We start from the raw sequence: 21,039 nt of genomic DNA, 5'->3' as shown, positions 1-21,039 counted from the left end.
CCAGATTACGAGACCCACTACCTTTGGGAACTCCCCTTCTCCCTCCCCCTGCCCCACTCTTTTTGAGAGAGCACATTGCAGGATTGTTCTCTGGGTTTTGCTGCTGGTCCTCTGGCATAAAATGGCATCCCAAGGAGGAAACTTTCTATGGAATCTCAGAAACCATGAATGGGAGGTATTTTTCTGCCTTGGCTTGTTCTGCTGATGAGGAGGGTCAATGTGTGTGTGCGCGTGCATGCGCATATGTGCGTGATATATACACATACACACTTCAGACCCCTCTGCAACTCACCCCAGCCACACCCCCAACTTCTACTTCTTTACACTCTTGTTGCAGATGGTTTTTTGCCCTTGAACTCCGGACAAATTCTGGAAGGTTTCCTTGATAATGCTTCTTGCTTGGCTAGTTGGATGGAGGATGGGGTGTGGGTGGGCTGTGTGAGTGTGTTGTGCAGCAGTATAGTTCACATCCGTTGCTCTGGCCACATTTCCCTCTGGCCCCTGCCTGCTATGAGTTTGTGGCCCCCAGAAGATTGCTGAAAAAGTTTCCACACCCATGATTTCTCTTTGTGTGTGTGTATATATATATACAGTGTGTGTTTGTGTAACATTCACTTCAAACTAACTTGCCCCTCCCCACCATTATGTAAATGCATAATGGTGCTTAGAATTTCCAGTCTATTCAGGATATCCAGTCTATTCAGGATGTTTTAAACCAGTGAAGGGTGAACTGGTGTGTATTCCGCAGGGGCAGCCAGTGTGATGCCCTCCAGGAACTGTCGGAAGCCATCAGCTCTAATCCATGTAGTCCCTGGTGGATAGAGTTGCTGTCCTAAGATCTGGAGGGCTGCAACTGCCCCACCTGTGCAGCAGGTGCTGTGTGAAGCTTTGATGTAGGGCCCATAGCTTGGATCCTGTTTGACCAGGATGTTACCCATAGATGAGTCTTTGCCATTTAGATGTCTGTCTGTGCACAAACACCTATTACAGGACCTTTGTGAAGTAATCACTTGAACATCAAAAGCAGCTATGCAAGTACTATTTGAGTCCTTTTTCACAGTCTCCCTTTTCATGTTTGGAATCAACAAGTCCCTATGCCCCCAAGCCTCCTTAGCCTTCCACAATTGTGTGAGAAGCAAAAGTTCAGTAGGCAAGTTCCCACACCCACTTTCATTATAGTGTCTGCAGGCGGGGGGAAGTTTCTCCTGCTAGATTTCTGCTTGGTGTGCATCTGCTCAAGGTGCAGGCCTAGTAACAGAGGTGGCAGCCATGGCCTGTGTCAACAGCTGCTGGATCTGTTGCTGCTGCATTTGGTGAACCTCTGAGCTGCAGGTGGCAGCTTCTCAGGGAAGTGCCTTCAGGCATTGACTCTGCCCAAAATAGGATCTCCCCTGGACAGGAAGGGTGTAAGAGCACTTCCTGTGCTGCTTGAGCCTTTCTTGAGCAACAAAGGCTCAGAGCTCTGGTTTGCCCTTGCATCTGGATGTGATCCTTGGTTCTGGCTTTTTGTTCACCTTACAGCTTTTGGTTCCTTGCTCCTGGATCACCTCAGGCTGTTCCCTGTGGCCCAGTTCTGTCAGCCTGTGGCTTGAGCTACCCTGTGGGAGCTCTCCCAGGCAACTTTATGGGAGTGGGTGACACCATGTGCTAATGGTTGGCAGGGCCAGAAACAAAAGTGGGTGGAGCAACAGAGGTTAATTTTATCATCTGTGCAAGCAAGAAGCATTAATCAGAGTTCGAAGAGACGTTCTAGCCATGCCAAAGCACTCAATGAAGGAGCTAAACAGAGCTTGTGAGGCTTGCTTGTTACCTTGGCTCAGAGGTTTTCAATCTTTTTGAGTCCACGGCTTCCTTGACAACTGCATTCTTTCTGCGGTACCCCTGTGGGGCTCAGGAGCCTGGTTATGTCCCCCCTTGCCTGCAGAACTGGCAGCCCCTGAACCCTTTTTTAAACACCCTCCCTTGTGGAGTGTTCCCTCAGCCTCCTCTCCTCTCTCCTTTCCCTGGGAGTCCTCTGAGCAGCTGCTGCTGCTGCCCCTGGTCTCTGAGCTGCCCACCCTGCCCCAAAGAGAGGTGCCTCCTCACACTGCCCCACAGGGGCCTGCGAAGCACCCCCTGGCCAGCCCCACAGGCACCATTCGCTTGGGGAGCTTGTAGTCAGGGCTGCTGCAACAAACAGCTGCACAAGCCTTTGGGAGGCAGAGACAGAGAGGGCATCAGAGGATGGAGGGAAGGAAAGAGGAACAGAGGACAGTGTTGCTCACGGCACCCCTGACCATCCTTCAAGGCACCCCAGGGTGCCACAGCCCGCTGGTTGAAAACCACTGCCTTGGCTTATTAAGCCACAATATGATCTTCTTAATGCTGCCACTGTTTGCAGTGTGTTTGTGGTTACACAAGAGCTTTCATAGAGGTCAGGTCCTGAGCAGGCAGCTCTGCAGCATTTGATCCTGAGCCAGAAATGGGTCACTTCCAGGAAAGACACAAGGCAGGACTGTGCCCATGGAGGAATGTTGTGGGTGGGGAAAGGGTGCAGGGCAAGTTTTAATGTTGACTTCCTTGTTTTCTCAGGGTCCTCCTGGCCCCCATGGGAATCCTGGCCGGCCTGGCCCACCTGGCGCTAAGGTAAGGGAAGAGACACGCATGCTTGTGGGCCGCTGGGCATCTGTGAGCCATGGAAGATGATCAGATTTGCTGTAGTCCTGGCTACCAGACACCAGAGACTCACAGCAGGAGAAGTTTGTCACCACTTTGCTCAAACTTGTGTGGCCTCAACCTGGCTCCTTTCAGAAAGGCTGAAACCATGTTAGGTGGGCTGCTGGTTCTACCCAGCTCTACAATTGCAGCACCTACGCTAAGGCCAATTATGCCGATAAAAGATCAAGGAAGGTGTTCTAAAAACACCTGGAAGTGTTGCAGAAAAAAATAGAAGCTGTTTCCTTTCCTTGCTTTCTTTCTTCATTTCTTCTCTTCGTAGGTCAGTTGATGTCTTCAACACTCTTAATGTTCTAGAGAGGTGGGGGAAGCTTTCCACTAAACTGGCCTGCTGCCTCTGTCTGATTAAGAATTAGGCAGTAGAGATGTGTTGGCGGGTGACAGCTGTTCTGAATTTAAAAGTGCTGTTATACAGTCTGAAAAAGCGAGGTCGTTAAAAAAAAGGAGGGGGGGAGCTAAAACCCAGTCCACTACCTTGTAGCCTTTTTGTAATTTATGTTCTTGTTGATGACTTCCAGATCATGTTTCTTTGTGTAGGGCCCCCCCCCTTTTTAAAAAAGATTGGTTTTACAAGTCAGAATCGAAAGCTTTCATCTCTGATGCTTCTGGCCCTGCAAACTCCACATGAAATCTCTCAGAAACCCCAGTTTCTCTGAGCAAGTGTTAACCTCCTTGGTATCAGTAAGTCAGTGGGGGCTGGTCTATTAAGACAAAGGGGTCACTACCCCACCACCCTCAGCCAGCCCCCACCTGCCTGCTTTCTTAGGACCCACCCACACGTTTGTCCCGCGATTTCCAGTGTTTTGTGTCAATCTGTTATTATGGGTCTGATAGCTTTTTGTGTTTTCTGGCTTGCCACTTTCACAAGGAAAACCCACTGCTTACTGCTGAATCAGAACAAATGCCAGTCTGCAGAAAACCTGAAGAAAAAATTGTCCTGAACTAGTCCTAAAATAGCTCCTGAGCAGGATTTCACTTTCCGAGGAGCTGTGTTGGGGGTGTCCTGCTCACACATCCTCCCACCTGGCTCCTTTTGTTTATGCCGTACGATTGATTTATCTGGTTTTCTGATTCTCTGCCACGGATGGGCAGAGTTGAATGTGGAGACAACATGAAAAGTGGGCTGTTGAAGATAGGAAGAATGAACAGGAAAACAAGGGTCTTCAGGGGCTTTCCCTAAGTACAATCTGAGGCAAAAACCTCAAGCCTGAATACCCAGTCCTGGATCAAATTAAAAACAGGGCATAGAGGTATGAACTTAAGGGAAAGTGTGTCTGGCACTGTCTGTCAGCTTCCTCCTCCTTGATCTCAGTGTTGACTATGCAGAACTTGGCAGGAGACATAACAAACATTAGTTGACTCTGCCTGTCATTGGATAGGGCTCCACCTACTGTTGGCCTCCCTGCCTTCCACTCAGGGCCAACTCAAGACATTTTGGCACCTGAGGTGAACCACAAAATGGTGCCCTCCCCTCCCTGCCAGGGAAGAAGGGGTGAATGAAGATTGACATCAGGAACAAGGGGGAAATAAAGATCCACACCAGGATCAGTTGCCCCTCTGGATCCTGTGGCCTGAGGCAATTGCCTCACCTTGCCTGGGGGATGGGCCAGCCCTGCTTCCACCCCACCAGTCCCAGACTTGGCCAGCTGGACCCCTGAACAGGAGCACTCTGCACTGCAACATGTTACTGCAAGTCCCACGTTTTGCCTCTGTAATAAACAAAACACAGAGAAGAAGTACGCCCTGATTTAGATAAAGATTTATTGTTGTAGGTTTTTTTTAAAAAAATATAGCAAACATAGTATAAAAGAAAGAGCAGGGGTGAGGAGAAATGCAAAAGGACCCACCCTGTAAACACAAATTCGCACACGCACACACACACAGTTTCTGAATCAGATTGTTTGGAAAAAGCGAAGGGTGTAGATTAATATTTCTCTGTTGGGCGTGGATCAGCAAGTGAGGAGATGTTGCCTGCTCAATTAGCAAGGTGTAGGTTAAAAACAGGACACTTCAGTGCCTAATTGAGAGTGGGTGCTTAATTAGCTCTGACAGCAATTGAGAGGGGTGTGGCTGCTGTGGGTTTGTTCTAAGGATGCAGTTCTCCAGAGCATCTTAGTAGCAGTTGGGCATTTTTAAAAAAATTGTGCCTTCATCCTTACGTGCCTCTTAAGGTTCCTTCCTTTTTTCCTTTTGGGCGGGGTTTGAATTGCACGGTGATTTAGACTTTCTGCAGGGGCTGTGAAGGTGAAGGGCCATAGCCTCCTTTCTGAGAGCTGCTGCCAGTCAGTGCCGACTATGCTGATTTTAGATGGATCAGTGCTCTTCTGACTAAGTATTAGGCAGTTTCCAATATTGTTCCTATGAGGCCACCCAGCTGTCACTTGTCAGGTTGTCACTATCTTCAGCTGCTGCTGCCACCATCTTGCCGTTTTTGCGTTTCCGTTTGTTGGTCTTTGGCAACAGTCTCTGGCCTTGTGTCCAGTTAGTGGGGCTTTCTCCTCCCCGTTTTTTTTTTTAAATGTTGTTGTTGTCATTATCAGGCAATCTCTTAATTTGAAAGGAACATCTGTTTGAGGCTAAGATGAGCTTCCTGCCTCATTAGCTGGCTAGGAAGGGGGGGAGGCGATGTTTTCTGGATAACCCTCTGGAGCATGGAAGGTGGGGTAGAGGGCTCTCTCCTGTTTCGGAGAGTGAAGTTTATGGCTCTCCAGAGGATGGATGTTCTTGACTGTTTCCTGTAGCTCCAGATTGGTCTGTGTTGCCCGTAATGATATTGGGCAGCTTCATCTGGAAGCATAGCCTTGGCTTCTGGCTTGGAAGTGGGAGCACAAAATGATCTCTCTCTAGCTTCATAGCTCCCCTGTCATAAGGGGCAAGGAAATCAGTCTTGTACTAGGCCAGGAGTGAGCGGATGTGCATTTGTTTTAAGTTTTGTTGGGTTCCTTGTATTCTGCTTTTCAGACAAGGGCAACCAAAACAATCAAGGGGCTAGAGCGACTCCCCTATGAGGAAAGCTTGCAGCATTTGTGACTTTCTAGTTTAGAGAAAAGGGGGAGTAAGAGGTGGTGTGATGGAAGTTTATTATGCATTAGGCATGGAGAAAGTGGATAGAGAAAAGCTTTTCTTCTTCTGTCATGACACTAAAACCTGTGGTCATCCAATGAAACTGAATGTTCAGGGTAGTTAAAAGAAAGCTCTCCTTCATGCAGTGCCTTCTGTATTTTTCGTTCTATAGGACACACTTTTTCCCCTCCAAAAATGTGTCCATCCTATGGAGTGAATGCAGGCTCCTTGGCTTCAGCGATAGCAATGCGAAGCCTCCAAAGCGCAGAGGGAGCGCTCCCTCCATTCTCCTTGTTTTCACGTGAAGCCTTTGGAGCGCAGCGGGAACTCGCGCTGTGCTCTGAAGGCTTCGGGTTCCTTTTGCTGAAGCCGGGAGAGCAAGACTCTCCCGGCTTCAGCAGAGAGGGAGAGCTGCGCAGTGCCCCTTCAGTGAAGCAGGTGGAGAAATGGAAGGAGCTCCGTTTCTCCTGCTGCTTCGCTGAAGGGGCGCTGAGCAGAGAGGGGGAGATAATTTTTTTCTTGTTTCCCCCCCCTCTAAAACAAGGTGCGTCCTATAGAGCGAAAAATACGGTGATTAAACAATGGAACTTGCCTTCGTAAGAGACAGTAATGGCCACCAACTTGGATGGCTTGGATTGATAACCCTCTCCTCCATGAATTTGTCTAATCCTTTTTTAATTAGACAAATTCATGGAGGAGAGGGTTATCAATAGCTACTAGCTACAATGGCTATGCTCTGCCTCCACTAGGACTGGGTGTTATCTGTTTTTCAACATCATGATCTATCTCCAGCTAAACATTGCAATTAGTGTTAGAAACTGAGATATTAAGTTGCAAAATGGCACCTTAAGCCTAGGTTCTGGGTGCAACAAAGGAATGTCTAGGCACACTTTTTTATAACAAGAATACAAAGCTGAAAATGAATGAGCTGCAGCTACAATATTATGTTCGTTTTTTACACGGTCTAGTCCTTCCCCTGCCCACCCCCTAATCCCCCTAGTATTCTCAGGAGGGTCTCTTCTCCAATCTTCAGAGAGTAACTGGAAGTGGGGAGGCAGAAAAAGGTCCTCTTTTCCTTCCACTCTGCAGTTTTAATCTGAAATCTTAGTCGCAGTACGGCACCCAGAGCTCAGAAACTGCTCGCCCTAATGAAATTCCCTGTCACAAAATGCGCCTAGAACAACGGGAGTTTCGAACACTGATTGCAATATACCAATGCATCACAATTTCTGAAATAAGGATGGTGCTATGTAGCAGCAATGGCTGCCTTCATGGTTTTTCCTGCATTGTGATTTTTGCATAGCACACACAAAGACACACATTATGATTTGTGATATATAGCTGAGTAAAAAATTATGAAGCCGATATCACAATATGGACTTCAAATTGATTTTGGATTATATATTGCCCAGTCTGAGCCTCCACAGTGGGAAGCAGCAATTCTTCTGAATAACAGTGGATGGGAATTGTGTGGGCAGAGTTACTGTTTTGCTCAAGTCCTTCTTGCAGGCCTCTGGGTGGCCACTGTGAGAACAAGACTGGGCTAGATGGCCCACTGGCCTGATTCAGCAAGCTGTTCTTCATAGAATCAAAGAACTGGAGCTGGAAAGAACCCTCAGGATCATCTAGTCCAACCCCCTGAAATGCAGGAATATGCAGCCGTCCCATATGGGAATTGATCTGCGACTTTGGTGTTATCAGCACCATACTCTAACCAACTGAGCTTCATAGGATCATTACCAGGGATGGACGCATCTGTCAATTTCAGTTTCTCATTTTTCCAATCTTAAGCTCAGTTCTCTACATTTCCATACCACTTGCCTCCTGGTTAAAAAGAAATAAAACGTTAAATAGAATTCACCACACCAGAATTTTCAAAATCTACTATTAGCTGCTGGGTTTCTTTGTTAGCAGTTGCCCTGAGTCCTGGAATTGTCCTCGCCTTTAAAAAAGGCTCTAAAGATGATCCTCCCAACTACAGTGGTACCTCGGGTTATATACGCTTCAGGTTACATACGCTTCAGGTTACAGACTCCGCTAACCCGGAAATAGTACCTCGGGTTAAGAACTTTGCTTCAGGATGAGAACAGAAATCGTGCAGCGGCAGCGGGAGGCCTCATTAGCTAAAGTGGTGCTTCAGGTTAAGAACAGTTTCAGGTTAAGAATGGACCTCCAGAACGAATTAAGTACGTAACCAGAGGTACCACTGTATCAGCCAATAGATTGCAATACAGTCATATCTCGGGATAAATATGCTTCAGGTTGAGCGCTTTCGGGTTGTGCTCCGCGGAGACCCGGAAGTAACGGAACGTGTTACTTCCGGGTTTCGCCGCTTGCGCATGCGCAGACGCTCAAAATTACGTCACACGCATGTGCGGAAGCGGCGAAACGTGAACTGCGCAGGTGCAGACACACTGTCGTGTCTTACGTTCTTTTCAGGATGTGAACGGGGCTTCGGAACAGATCCTGTTCGCATCCCGAGGTACCACTGTAATTGGCAAACTTTATGTAAAAGCAGCTTCGTAATAAACTTACTTTGCTTAGAAGAGGAAGTCATTTCAGCTGCTGAACAAGCAGGATTTAGATAGGATAGATCCACCACAGATGGCTGCTTTTGTTCATTTGATTGGCACATATACAAAATAAAATTCAAAATCTGGAGATACTCTCTGGTTTGCTTTTGTGAGATGGCTACCTCCAACCCCCGAAGTTTGAGGACATTTCCGTGCCACTCCCTGCTCTTAAATGTAGCTGGCAATTTGCTCCTAGCCTTGAGATGAGGATGCCTCAGAAAGGAACTCCAGCTATGATAGCAGCTGCATGCAAAGTGGAATTATCTGCATGACTTCATTTTACCGCTTGGCAAAGCCGGTCAGTCTTCATTCAGATTTTGGGCAGCAATATCTGTACTGAATCAGCAGTGCTCTCTGCAGCCGTTTTCCAAGAATTATTTCCCAACTAACAGATCTCCTCTTGGCCTGGACTGAGGGGTGTGTGTGAATGTTGGGCTATTAAAGCGGGAAGTTGGAACGTTTGTGGGAATTAGAAGGATGATGCAGTTGATATTGCACTGAAACTAGCGGGAATCACTACTCATCCAGCTGGGGTCCCTCCCCCCCCCCCACAACTGGGAAAGCACTGGTTGATTTTCTTTTCTTTTCATTTTTTAAAAAGAACCCTTTTGTATTTATATAATAGCAATTTTCTTAAGAGAAGCGCCAAAGAATTTGACAACATTTTAGTTCTTCCACGTGGTTAGGAAGCTGAAGATAAAATTTCCACTTTTACAGAGGGGCTGGAGGTGAAATAAAGATGCAAATATACAGCTTTGGCTCTAGCAAGCTAAAAAGAAAGTTCAGTCACACAAATGCTCTGCATTTCCAGGCACAGGAAAACCCAAATTTCTGTTTGCGCTGATCTAGTGGTAAAAATAGGGTTTTCCTGGGGAAAGCAGTGGCTGCGGGGGTGGGGTGGGGTGCTCCGGCACAGACAGGGAAAGACCTATGTCTAGAAAGTGCAGGGGGGGCATAAAGGGTAAGTGTGGAGAAGCCCAGACTCAAAACACCAGACCTGTAAGAATTTCCCAGTGTGATTAACTGATGGAAGTGTTAATTATTATTCTGCATATGCTGTGATCTATGGCAACAAATATACAGATATAAAATCTTTGTAATAAGGCCACCTGCTATAACAGAAATGACCAACATATGGAATGCAAGATTGCATATTCTAAAACTGAACAAATCAAAATTATGTCATTGTAAAATATTGAGTAAGGTAAAGGTAAAGGGACCCCTGACCGTTAGGTCCAGTCGGGGTTGCGGCGCTCATCTCACTTTATTGGCCGAGGGAGCCGGCGTACAGCTTCCGGGTCATGTGGCCAGCATGACTAAGCCGCTTCTGGAGAACCAGAGCAGCGCACGGAAACACTGTTTATCTTCCCGACGGAGCGGTACCTATTTATCTACCTGCACTGTGTGCTTTTGAACTGCCAGGTTGGCAGGAGCAGAGACCAAGCAACGGGAGCTCACCCCGTCGCGGGGATTCGAACCACCAACTTTCCGATCGGCAAGCCCTAGGCTCTGTGGTTTAGACCACAGCGCCACCCGTGTCCCAATATATTGAGTACATTTTATGAAAAACCATGCAACACCCTTCATCTGTGCAGCTTTAGCCTTTACTGTATTTTGGTGACTAGGAACGTAGGAATCTGCTTTATATTGTCTCAGGCCATTGTTCCATCCTAGCATGGTTTTGCCTACCCTGACTGGCAGAGGCCTCTTGCAGGCTTGCTTGGAGATACTGCAGACTGATTCAGGGATGTTTTGCAGGTGCTCTGCCACTGAGCTGCTGCCCTAACACCTAAAAATAAAGTAAGATTCCAGTCCTCATGGTCATGAAAAAAGGGCTGAATTAAATAGCAACATAGGAAGCTGCTTTATACTGAGGCCAGTGATACATCTAGCTCTGTATTGTCTACCTGTGTAATATTGTTCTTCTGGGAAGACTAGAGAAGGACAGTTTTCTGTCCCCATTTCCCCCCACACTCCCAAGCACCTTGATAAGCACTGGTTGGAAACTTAAGACTGGAGAGAACTGACAAGTGAGCCATTGATCTGTTCCAGGGATGGAGATCAAGGGGCCAAATGTAGCCCTCCACATATCTCTATCTGAGCTGCAGGACTCTTCCTAGACCAGGGGTCAGCAAATTTTTCAGCAGGGGGCCAGTCCACTGTCCCTCAGACCTTATGGGGGGCTGGACTATATCTTTTTTGAGGGGGGATGGATGAATTCCAATGCCCCACAAATAACCCAGAGATGCATTTTAAATAAAAGCACACATTCTACTCATGTAAAAACACCAGGCAGGCCCCACAAATAACCCACAGATGCATTTGAAATAAAAAGACACATTCTAAACATGTGAAAACACATTGATTCTTGGACCGTCTGTGGGTCGGATTGAGAAGGCGTTGGGCCGCATCCGGCCCCCGCGCCTTAGTTTGCATACCCATGTTCTAGACCCAAATTTTCAGTGGCACTGCTTTTGAGTGATTTTTCCAGGCTGGAATATGTCCTTTGAACTCTGATGCTGCACCTTCACTTACAGGATGGAAGGTGGAGAGAAAAATGTTTGTGTCTTTTACGACTTTTACACCTCTTTCTCCAACCTTCTATTGCTGCTGGCTCTGCCCACCACAGGCAGGCAGCCCTGTACAGGTTGCCCATGTGGGAATGAGGCTCCCAGGCTGAAGAAGGATCCCTTCTCCATGTATATTCACATGAACAGTGGAATGTGGAAATATTCAGCTCAACTGAAAATAAGTTGCCATTTCCATAGTTTTCAGAAGGCAAACTGACTTTAAATTCATGGTCTTGTGCCGTGCGGCTTTGTGCCAGGGCTGGATCCATGCTTGGGATCTAGCAGTTAGCCCCCTACCAGAATGAACCTCTTGTTCCTCTCAGCTGCTGCCGCCACCACCACACATTGACTCATTTGTGCATAGTAAAGGTAAAGGACCCCTGACCATTAGGTCCAGTCGTAACCGACTCTGGGGTTGCGGCGCTCATCTCGCTTTATTGGCCAAGGGAGCCGGCATACAGCTTCCGGGTCATGTGGCCAGCATGACTAAGCCGCTTCTGGCGAACCAGAGCAGCGCACGGAAATGCCGTTTACCTTCCCGCCAGAGCGGTACCTATTTATCTACTTGCACTTTGACGTGCTTTCGAACTGCTAGGTTGGCAGGAGCAGGGACCGAGCAATGGGAGCTCACCCCGTCACGGGGATTCGAACCGCTGACCTTCTGATCGGCAAGTCCTAGGCTCTGTGGTTTAACCCACAGTGCCACCCACGTCCCTCATTTGTGCATTACACCTGCCCAAAGCAGGGATGAGCAAGCAGCTATGCCCAGTTTAAGGAGTATGTCTAAGGCAATCTACAAAGGAAAAGATACATTAGAAAGAGAAAGAGTTCATTCTTCCCTGTTGGAGGCAATGTGTCTCTGAATATGTGTTGCTGGGAACTGCAGGAGAGGAGAGCCACTGTTGTGCTCAAGTTCTGCTTGTGGGCTTCCCAGAGGCAAGCATAGCCTGGCCACTGTGAGAACAGGGTGTTTTGCAATATGGGCTTTGTTTATCTTCTTAGCCCCAATAATATTCACGCTGAATTACTGTGATGTTGGGACCCCCGAAGCTCAGGTTATTTTAATCTGTTTTAGTATTTTAACCTTTTGTATAGTTGTGGATTTGTGGGGCGGGAGAATTGAGACCCTTCTAACCCCCGGATCCAGCAAGTGTTGAAATACAAGCTCCGCTAGCTTCCTGAAGAGGTGATCAACTGAGCAATGGGCCATTTAGAAAACAATGGAAAGGGACTCAGTGCAATATGGCAAATGGTTGGGGCCCCCTCCCTCAACAGACAAAGACAGAGTTTGAAGTAGAATTTTGCAGTGATGTAACCAAGAAGCGCTCACTGGGAGGACAGATCCTGAAGCTGAGGCCACCTCATGAGAAGAGAAGACTCCCTGGAAAAGACCCTGATGCTGGGAAAGATGGAGGGCACAAGGAGAAGGGGACGACAGAGGACGAGATGGATGGATAGTGTTCTCGAAGCTACCAGCACGAGTTTGACCAAACTGCGGGAGGCAGTGGAAGACAGGAGGGCCTGGCGTGCTCTAGGCCACAGGGTCATGAAGAGTCAGACACGACTAAATGACTAAACAACAACAAACCAAGAAGCAAAGAAGCAAGCTGGAATGACAGAGACGCAGAGCAATGGTTGATTTCTGTTTGAGTCCAAGGCTGCAGCTATGGGAGAAACAAGACCCTTTGGGGGCATTGATGCTGTGAGCTCCTCCCCTGTAGGCTCAGGTTGTGTATATGTTTAAATAAACCATATATCATAAAGACACCACAGTCTCTGCTGTGCCTCATTCATGAAGGACACTTGAACCCTGGGGAAGCACCTGGAACTCCTGGAATCTCACACCTCTTAGAGACTGAGGTGGCGTGCAACAGTATGTTTTAAAGTCCAGTTGTATTTTCCCCCTTGATTTTCTTGTTTTATCTTTTCGTTAACTACTTTTTGTTTTATTTTTACAATCAAGCGATGTATGAATTTTTTTAAATAAATGTGGCATTGTAGGCCGCCAATCTTTTTTTTGAAAGGGCTAGGTCCCCCTTTGGGGTTCAGAGGGCCCCCTACGTGATGTCAGGACATTGTGCAACATCATGCATGGGTCCCCTCAACCCTCTGGAGAAGGTGGCACCTCTGCCCACAGATATCTACCGGGGCACCTACCTGGCTCTCAAATCTCCTTTGTACCAATAAATTACTTCTAACTGATGTATGAATTTCTCTTCACTCCCTGCTTTCAATGGCTTCTAGTCATGATGGCTAAGTCCTGCCTCCGCTGTTGGAGGCAGTATGTGTATGAACACCAGCAGCTGGGAATTGCAAGAGGGGAGAGTGCTTTTGTGCTCAGGTTCTGCTTCCAGGATTGCCAGAGTATCTGGTTGGCCTCTGTAGCAACAGGATGCTGGACTAGATGGGCCTTTGGCCTAATCCTGCAGGACTCTTCTTACATTCCTATGCTGAGCTGCAGGGAGACATCTTCCAGGAAGTAGAAGCAGGCTGGAGGCAGGGAAGACCCAAAGAGCGATTGGGAGGAGCTTGAAATAACTGTGCAGAAGGGATCATGCTGCTTGGATGGACAGATAGTGCAGGGACTGTAAAATATGATTTACAGCTACAGATGTTTTCAAATCAAAACTCCAAATAGAGGCATCCAGCCCTTCTGGAGAAATCAAGATGTGGTTTCTGTAACTGTGGCCTCTTATTTTGTAGACCAGAGCCAAAGAAATGGTGGTCATCCCTACTCCCTAGTCATTTCTTTATATGTCTAGTAGAGCCTTTGCTAACCTAGTGCTCTCCAGATGTTTTAGACTACAACTCCCAACAGCCCCAGCCAGTACATGAGAGTTGTAATTCCAAAACATCTGTAGGACACCAGCTTGGAGGAGGCTGGTCTAGTGCTTGCTTTGAGCTTCTCCTGCTAGGCAGGATCTGCACAATTTCAATGCCTTGTGAATAGGGGTGGATGTATCAGACTGTGTCAGTAAGTCTGCTCTTTCCTGTGTTTCTGCATTAATCTGCATTTTTATTTTTCTAAAAAAAATACAAAAACTAATATTTTCAAACCAATTTGTACTCATTTGTTGCAAAGGTAAAGGTAAAGGGACCCCTGACCATTAGGTCCAGTCGTGACCGACTCTGGGGTTGCGGCGCTCATCTCACTTTATTGGCCGAGGGAGCCGGCGTACAGCTTCTGGGTCATGTGGCCAGCATGACTAAGCCGCTTCTGGCGAACCAGAGCAGTGCACGGAAACGCCGTTTACCTTCCCACCGGAGCGGTACCTATTTATCTACTTGCACTTTGACATGCTTTCAAACTGCTAGGTTGGCAGGAGCAGGGACCGAGCAACAGGCGCTCACCCCGTCACGGGGATTTGAACAGCCAACCTTCTGACTGGCAAGCCCTAGGCTCTGTGGTTTAACCCACAGCACCACCCACATCCCCATTTGTTGCAAAGTAGCTATTTAAATCACAGTTGGGTGAAGTTACCCCATGAGAAATTGTAGTTCTCTTGTTAATTAATGAACTCTATGGTAGAAGGTAGATCAAAACCTCTGTCAGGTTCTGTATTGTCCAACAAGCCCACTAACACGTGGTTGATGAAGGCCTGGAACATGGCTGTGCCCAATTGTAATCCAAATGGCATAACTAAGTACTCAAAGGTCCCATATCTGGTATTAAAAGGCATCTTCCACTCATCACTTTGTCTCACACGTATTAGGTTGTACGCCTCTCTCAGGTCCAGCTTGGTGAAAATTTTCACCAATCTCAACCTCTCCAGCAGGTCACCAATATGGGGCATAGGGTACCAGCTGGGAACCATGAGGCTATTGGTTTTTCTATGGTCCACTATGAGCCTTTTCTCCAGGATGTCCTTTTTGTTCACAAATGCCCCAGTGCCTTAGTAGGTTGAATGAACCCCGTTCCAAATTCTTCTGCAAAAACTGCCTCAAATCAGCTAGTTCCACTTCTGACATGGAATATAGGTGACTGGTGGCTATCTTGGCCCCCGGCACCAGGTTTATTTTGCAATCATAAGATCTGTGGGGTGGTAAACCTATCCACCTCCTTCTCACAGAACATGTCCCTGTAGGCCTTATACTGTGGGGATATAGAACTCTCCTCTCCTGTGAGTTTCCCCCTTACCCCTGCCCCCTTAGCTCCTGCCTCTATAGGCACTTTGAGCCCCAGGCAGTATGCTTGGCAGTACGCCAAAGCAAATATTAAAGAACACTGCCCCCATGCTATAACTGGCTCATGCTTCATGAGCCACATCATTCCCAAGACCAGTGGGTAAGTGGATAACTTGGTGACATGAAACCTCATCGTCTCCTTGTGGCCAGACCAGTTCCACCCACACTGGCTGCGTGACATAGGCAACTTCCCCCCCTACCAATGGTTGCCCGTCAATATTTTGTACCTCTAATGGAGCATCTAGTGGCTGTGTGCCTAGCTTCTGCTGTTCCACAAGGACTGAATCTAAAAAGTCCAGAAAAGCCCTGGAATCTACTCAGCCCTGTATTTGTACCTTGTAGCTGCCTGGGAGTTGTAGCATCACTGGTAGAGCTATCCCTGCAACTGCTGATTCTATCTGAGGCCCTTTTGCTGACTTGCCTCCCAGCCCCTGGCCTCTAAGGGAGCTGGGATCTGCCGTTTCCCGTCGGTGCCTCTTTGGGTTTGGGCCTTCCCTCTACTCTGGCCCCCGACAGGGATCCCCCTGCCAAATGCCCAGATTGACCACACACAAAGTACAGTGGTGCCTCGCAAGACGAAAAGAATCCGTTCCGCGAGTCTTTTCATCTTGCGGTTTTTTTCCGTCTTGCGAAGCAAGCCCATTAGCAGCTTAGTGGCTTAGCGGGCTTAGCGGATCAGCTGATAAGCGGTTTAGCGGCTTAGTGGATCAGCTGATAAGCGGCTTAGCGGATCAGCTCTTAAGCGGCTTAGCGGATCAGCTGATAAGCGGCTTAGTGGCTTAGGATCAGCTGATAAGCGGCTTAGCGGCTTGGGAAAAAGGGGGGGAGGAAAAAACCCCCCGCAGGAACTCGCAAGACATTTTCGTCTTGCGAAGCAAGCCCATAGGAAATTCGTTTTGCGAAGCACCTCCAAAACAGAAAACCCTTTCGTCTAGCGGGTTTTCCGTCTTGCGAGGCATTCGTCTTGCGGGGCACCACTGTATAAACATCACATGACTGTTTTCGTTGTCAGTTTCTCTGTCTTTGCTTTCCTGCCCCCCAACATGCTTTTTAAATTTTAATGTTTTGCTGTTGTTTTAATGGGGACAGCACACCCTTCCTCCCTTTCTCAGAGTGAGGCATTGTGGACTAGGTAGCTCTTGCATGCTCTCTTAAAATTGATTTGCAAAACTTATTAAAGTAATTTTTAACTGACTTTAAACAATTTCCACCTGCCAGAGCAAAGTAGCGGTGATGAAGGCACATTTTGAGGCCACCTTTCTTGGGGGAAGGGCCATAGCTCAGTGGTAAGAGTATGTACTTGGACCCTGAAGAGCTGTTGCAAGTCTGTGTAGCCAGTACTCAGCTAGATGGACCAATAGTCTCATTTGGTATAAGGCAAATTGTGCAAAAGGGGTGGAGCCATGCAAAGGGACACTACAGAAGACTGAGAAGTCCACTATCTCCAAGTGAAAGGCATTGGCAAAAAATAGTATGACTTCTGGGTTGCTTCACCTGACACCAATCTGTGCTCTTGCCTAGAAGATTGCAGAATCACAGAATCACAGAACTGTAGGGTTAGAAGGGACCCCAAGGCTGATTAGAGCATGTCCAGATGAGGTGCGGGCCTCCCGGGTGACATCATCATTTTGTCCCTTGGCACGGGAATATTCCCAGGGGAGCTGAAGGAGGCAGTGGTGCATCCGCTCTTAAAGAAAACATCATTAGATCCTTTAGATCTAACCAATTCCCACCCAGTTTCGAACCTGTCGTACCTGGGTAAGGTAACTGAGAGAGTGGTTGCTGAACAGCTTGGTCGGTTTCTGGATGAAACATCGGCCCTGGATCCATTTCAGTCTGACTTTCGCCCTGGTCACAGGGCCGAGATGGCTCTGGTCACTCTAACAGATGACCTCTATTGGCAGCTGGATCAAGGTGGGTTGGGGCTGCTGATCCTTCTAGATCTGTCAGCAGCCTTCAACAGGGTTGATAATGAATTTCTGGACCACTGCCTTGCCGATGTGGGTATTCAGGGCATAGTCCTACAATGGCTGTGCTCTTTCCTTTCAGATCGGGGCAGAGGGTGGCTCTAGGGGAGGAATTGTCATCGCGCCACTCCTTGGAGTGCCACAGGGCACAATCCTCTCCCTGATGCTTTTTAACATCTTGATGCGCCCTCTTGCCCAGAGTTTCGGTCTGAGTTGCTATCAGTATCCTGATTACACCCAACTTTGTTTGTTGATGGATGGCCATCCTGACTCTGCCCCTGACACGCTGACCAGGTGCTTGGAAGCTGTGGCAGGATGGTTGCGTGGGAGCCAGTTGAAGTTAAATCCTTCGAAGACAGAGGTCCTTTGGCTGGGTCGGGACGACATGGGGTTGGGGGCGCCAACTCCCATCTCTTGCAGGGGTGCAATTAGTGTCAGCGCCTTATGTCAAGAGTTTGGGTGTAATCTTTGATGCCTCCGTTTCCATGGAGACGCAGGTTACAGCTACAACAAAGGCGGCGTTTTCCCATCTCTTCCGTGATAAACAGTTGGTTCCATACCTCTCTTGCCATGATCTTGCCACTGTGATCCATGTGACGGTCACCTCCAGGCTTGATTATTGTAATTCACTCTATGTGGAGTTGCCCTTGAAACTGACCCAGAAACTCCAGTGGGTGCAGAATGCTTCGAGACTTCTTATGGGGTCCTCGCCGTGGGATCACATTCATCCAGTACTATACCAGCTGCACTGGCTCCTGGTGGAGTACAGGATCAGGTTTAAGGTGCTGGTTTAAAGCCCTATACGACCTAGGACCCTTGTACCTATGGGGCCGCCTCACCTGGTATGCCCCACGGAGGACCTTATGGTCTACAAATAATAACATCTTGGAGGTCCCGGGCCTCAAGGAGATTTGACTGGCTTTGACCAGAGCCAAGGCCTTTTCGGCCGTGGCCCCGACCTGGTGGAATGCTCTGCCACAAGAGACCAGGGCCCTGCAGGATCTGACATCTTTCCGCAGGGCATACAAGACGGAGTTGTTCTGCCAGCCTTTGGTCGGGGTCCAGTCTGACTCCCCCCCTCTCCTTACAAGAACTTGTATGAAAGTGGCCCACTCGACTTTTCTCACACGCTCATATAAGATCAGTACAAACAGTTAGGCCGGTGAGCATTTAAAGTCCCCAACCCTAATCTGTGGGTTGCCATCTGATTGGACTTCACTGATTCTGATTTGATTTTAGGATGTATTTTAATTGATTGCCTGATTTTATGTTAATATGTTACATATTTGATGTTAGCCGCTCTCAGCCCGGTTTTGGCCGGGGAGGGCAGGGTATAAAAAAAAAATTATCATCATCATCATCATCTATCCCAACTCCCTGCAGTGCAGGAAGCACAGCTAATCATAGCAGAGGTCACCCCTGTCCTGAATTTACTGTACAGAACAAAGCTTCTAGGAGGGAGAGGCGAAGGGGTAAGGCAATGGGGAGGACAGCATGGTGCAAACATTCTGGCAGGAGTGCTGAATTGGCTCTGCCCGTGCATTTGCACTGCAGTACCCTTTTCGCTGCCTCAGCCCACCCTCTCTCAGCCAAGGTGTAGTTTTCTTAAGTGAGTGGCAACCCCAGTACAGTGGTGCCCCGCAAGACGAATGCCTCGCAAGACGGAAAACTCGCTAGACGAAAGAGTTTTCCGTTTTGGAGGTGCTTTGCAAAACGAATCTCCTATGGGCTTGCTTCGCAAGACGACAATGTCTTGCGAGTTCCTGCTGGTTTTTTTCCCTCCCCCCCTTTTTCTAAACTGCTAACCCGCTTATCAGCTGATCCGATCAGCAGATAAGCCGCTAAAAGCAGCTAAAAGCCGCTAATAGCACTAATAGCGCTAAGCCGCTTATCAGCTGATCCGATCAGCAGATAAGCCGCTAAAAGCCTCTAAAAGCCGCTAATAGCGCTAAGCCGCTTATCAGCTGATCCAATCAGCAGATAAGCCTCTAAAAGCCTCTAAAAGCCTCTAAAAGCCGCTAATAGCGCTAATCCGCTAATCCGTCAATGGGCTTGCTTCGCAAGACGAAAAAACCGCTAGACGAAGAGAATCACAGAACGGATTCTTTTCGTCTTGCAAGGCACCACTGTATTTATCCATCTCTGTTTCTCTATTTTTCTTCTACTTCTTCTCCCTTTGATCTGCTTCACTTGCTTAAGTAGAAGAAACCAAACTAAACAGCACAACAGATATGGTGATGCTATTTGTCCACCTCTGGTCGTGACCCATCAGTTGAAGAATAGCATTCAAGGAAAAGTGTTTTCTTTGCTACAGTCTTGTTGAGCTGCAGTGCACAAGCAAGAGCCTTGCCAAAGTTGTGCTAAGTTTCATTCTGTGTTTCAGGGCCAAAAAGGTGATCCTGGACTATCTCCTGGAAAAGCATGGAATGGTCAGAAGGTAAAACTGCATTTATAATTTACTAGGTGTAAGTGCCCAGCATTGCTCTGGTGTTCTAAGAAAACAAAACATACTGAGATTTACAAAATCTCCTCTAGGACTGTTGAGATCTGGAGTCCAGCTAAACCTGGATGGAAACAGGTTGACAGAAGGCTGTGCTATAGACCCAGAAAGGAGAAGTTGGTGGCAACATCAAATAATGGCTAGCTAGTATGCCAACATTTATGGACCCCCTGCTTAAACAATTATTTTGGGTTGGGCATGGGGTGGAATTCTCCTGGAAATCTCTTGGCTTGGTTTACAGTTACCTCTGCATGCAGAATTCTTCCTTCTCATCCTACCACCATTATGGTTACATCTGCACCATACATTTATAGTGAAACTTATCCCACTTTAACAGCCATGGCTTATCCACAGTTCCCCAAAGAATCCTAGGAACTGTAGTGTAGAGAAAGCAATTACGGCTCTGTGCAGAGGTGGATTTAGGGGAGGGTGACTGGTTCCCCTGCACTGGGGGCCGAGCCAAGGGGAGTGTTGCAGGGCTTCGCAACTATAACGTGTATGCGCAGAATGGAAGATGTGAGGCAGCGGTGCCCTGTGCAAGGCCCTGCAACACTCCCCTTGGCTCGGCCCCAAAGCAGGGGAAATTTGAAAGATCAGAGTCCATCCCTGCTCTGTGAGGGATCTCCTAGCATTGCCTTACAACCAGGAGAACTAGGCACTTAATTTTGTACAAGTTGGATTAGAAAACTTTACATATATGGTGTGGATATGGTCTTCATGTTCACTTTTACAACTAGGCACTTACTTTTTTAAAAAACAACAACAACTAAGATTTGAAGGGTTTTTGAAGGTCAAACAAACAACAACAGCAATTTATACTTCTGGTTACAGGGTGATGTAGGCTTACCGGGACTGACGGGGCTTCCTGGATCACCTGGTAGAAAGGTAAGATATTTTTATTCTTGATATTGGGCACAATCTGTGGGCATGTTTTGGTATGAAGTTCCTCTCCACAAACATGCCAAAAAGTAGCTGGAGGAAAGTGGCCATTCTGACTTGGTCAGACCACACCTGGAATAATGTGTCCCGTTCTGGGCGCCACAATTTAAGAAGAATATTGACAAGCTGGAATGTGTGCAGAGGAGAGCGAACAAGATGATCCAGCATCTGGAAGCCAAGCCTTATGAGGAACGGTTGAAGGAGCTGGCTATGTTTAGCCTGGAAACAAGGAGACTGAAGGGAGGTATGATAGCCATCTTTCAAATATCTTAAGGGCTGTCATGTAGAGGATGAAGCAAGCTTGTTTTCTCCTGCTCCAGAGGGTAGGATCCAAACCAGTGGCTTCAAATTATAAGAAAGGAGATTCCATCAGGAAGAGCGTTCTGACAGCAAGAGCTGTTTGACAGTGGAACAGATTTCCTTAGAGAGATTGGATGGCCACCTGTCAGGGATGCCTTAGCTGCAACTCCTGTTACAGGGGATTGGACTAGATGGCTTTCCAACTCTACAGTTCTATGGATTCTGCC

At 47.7% G+C, this 21,039-nt stretch overlaps 1 protein-coding gene across 8 annotated transcripts in view; it reads left to right on the top strand.

Annotated features, from left to right (window-relative positions):
• COL27A1 (collagen type XXVII alpha 1 chain) overlaps nucleotides 1-21,039 on the top strand; it is a 252,548-nt gene that overhangs the window by 41,901 nt on the left and 189,608 nt on the right. For all 8 annotated transcript variants that reach the window (XR_014521564.1, XR_014521565.1, XM_083485690.1 and 5 more), the window contains 3 exons: nucleotides 2,572-2,625; nucleotides 19,457-19,510; nucleotides 20,405-20,458. Coding sequence is in view for 6 of the 8 variants with exons in the window: in XM_083485690.1 (XP_083341816.1) it covers nucleotides 2,572-2,625; nucleotides 19,457-19,510; nucleotides 20,405-20,458 (162 nt within the window). In the remaining 2 variants the exon portion in view is untranslated. The remainder of the gene's footprint in view (nucleotides 1-2,571; nucleotides 2,626-19,456; nucleotides 19,511-20,404; nucleotides 20,459-21,039) is intronic.

This window comes from Podarcis liolepis (genome assembly GCF_965112155.1).
Source record: "Podarcis liolepis genome assembly, chromosome: Z".
Classification (NCBI taxonomy): Eukaryota; Metazoa; Chordata; class Lepidosauria; order Squamata; family Lacertidae; genus Podarcis; species Podarcis liolepis.
The sequence above is the reverse complement of the archived record's forward strand: the minus strand, read 5'-3'. Positions and strand labels throughout refer to the sequence as shown.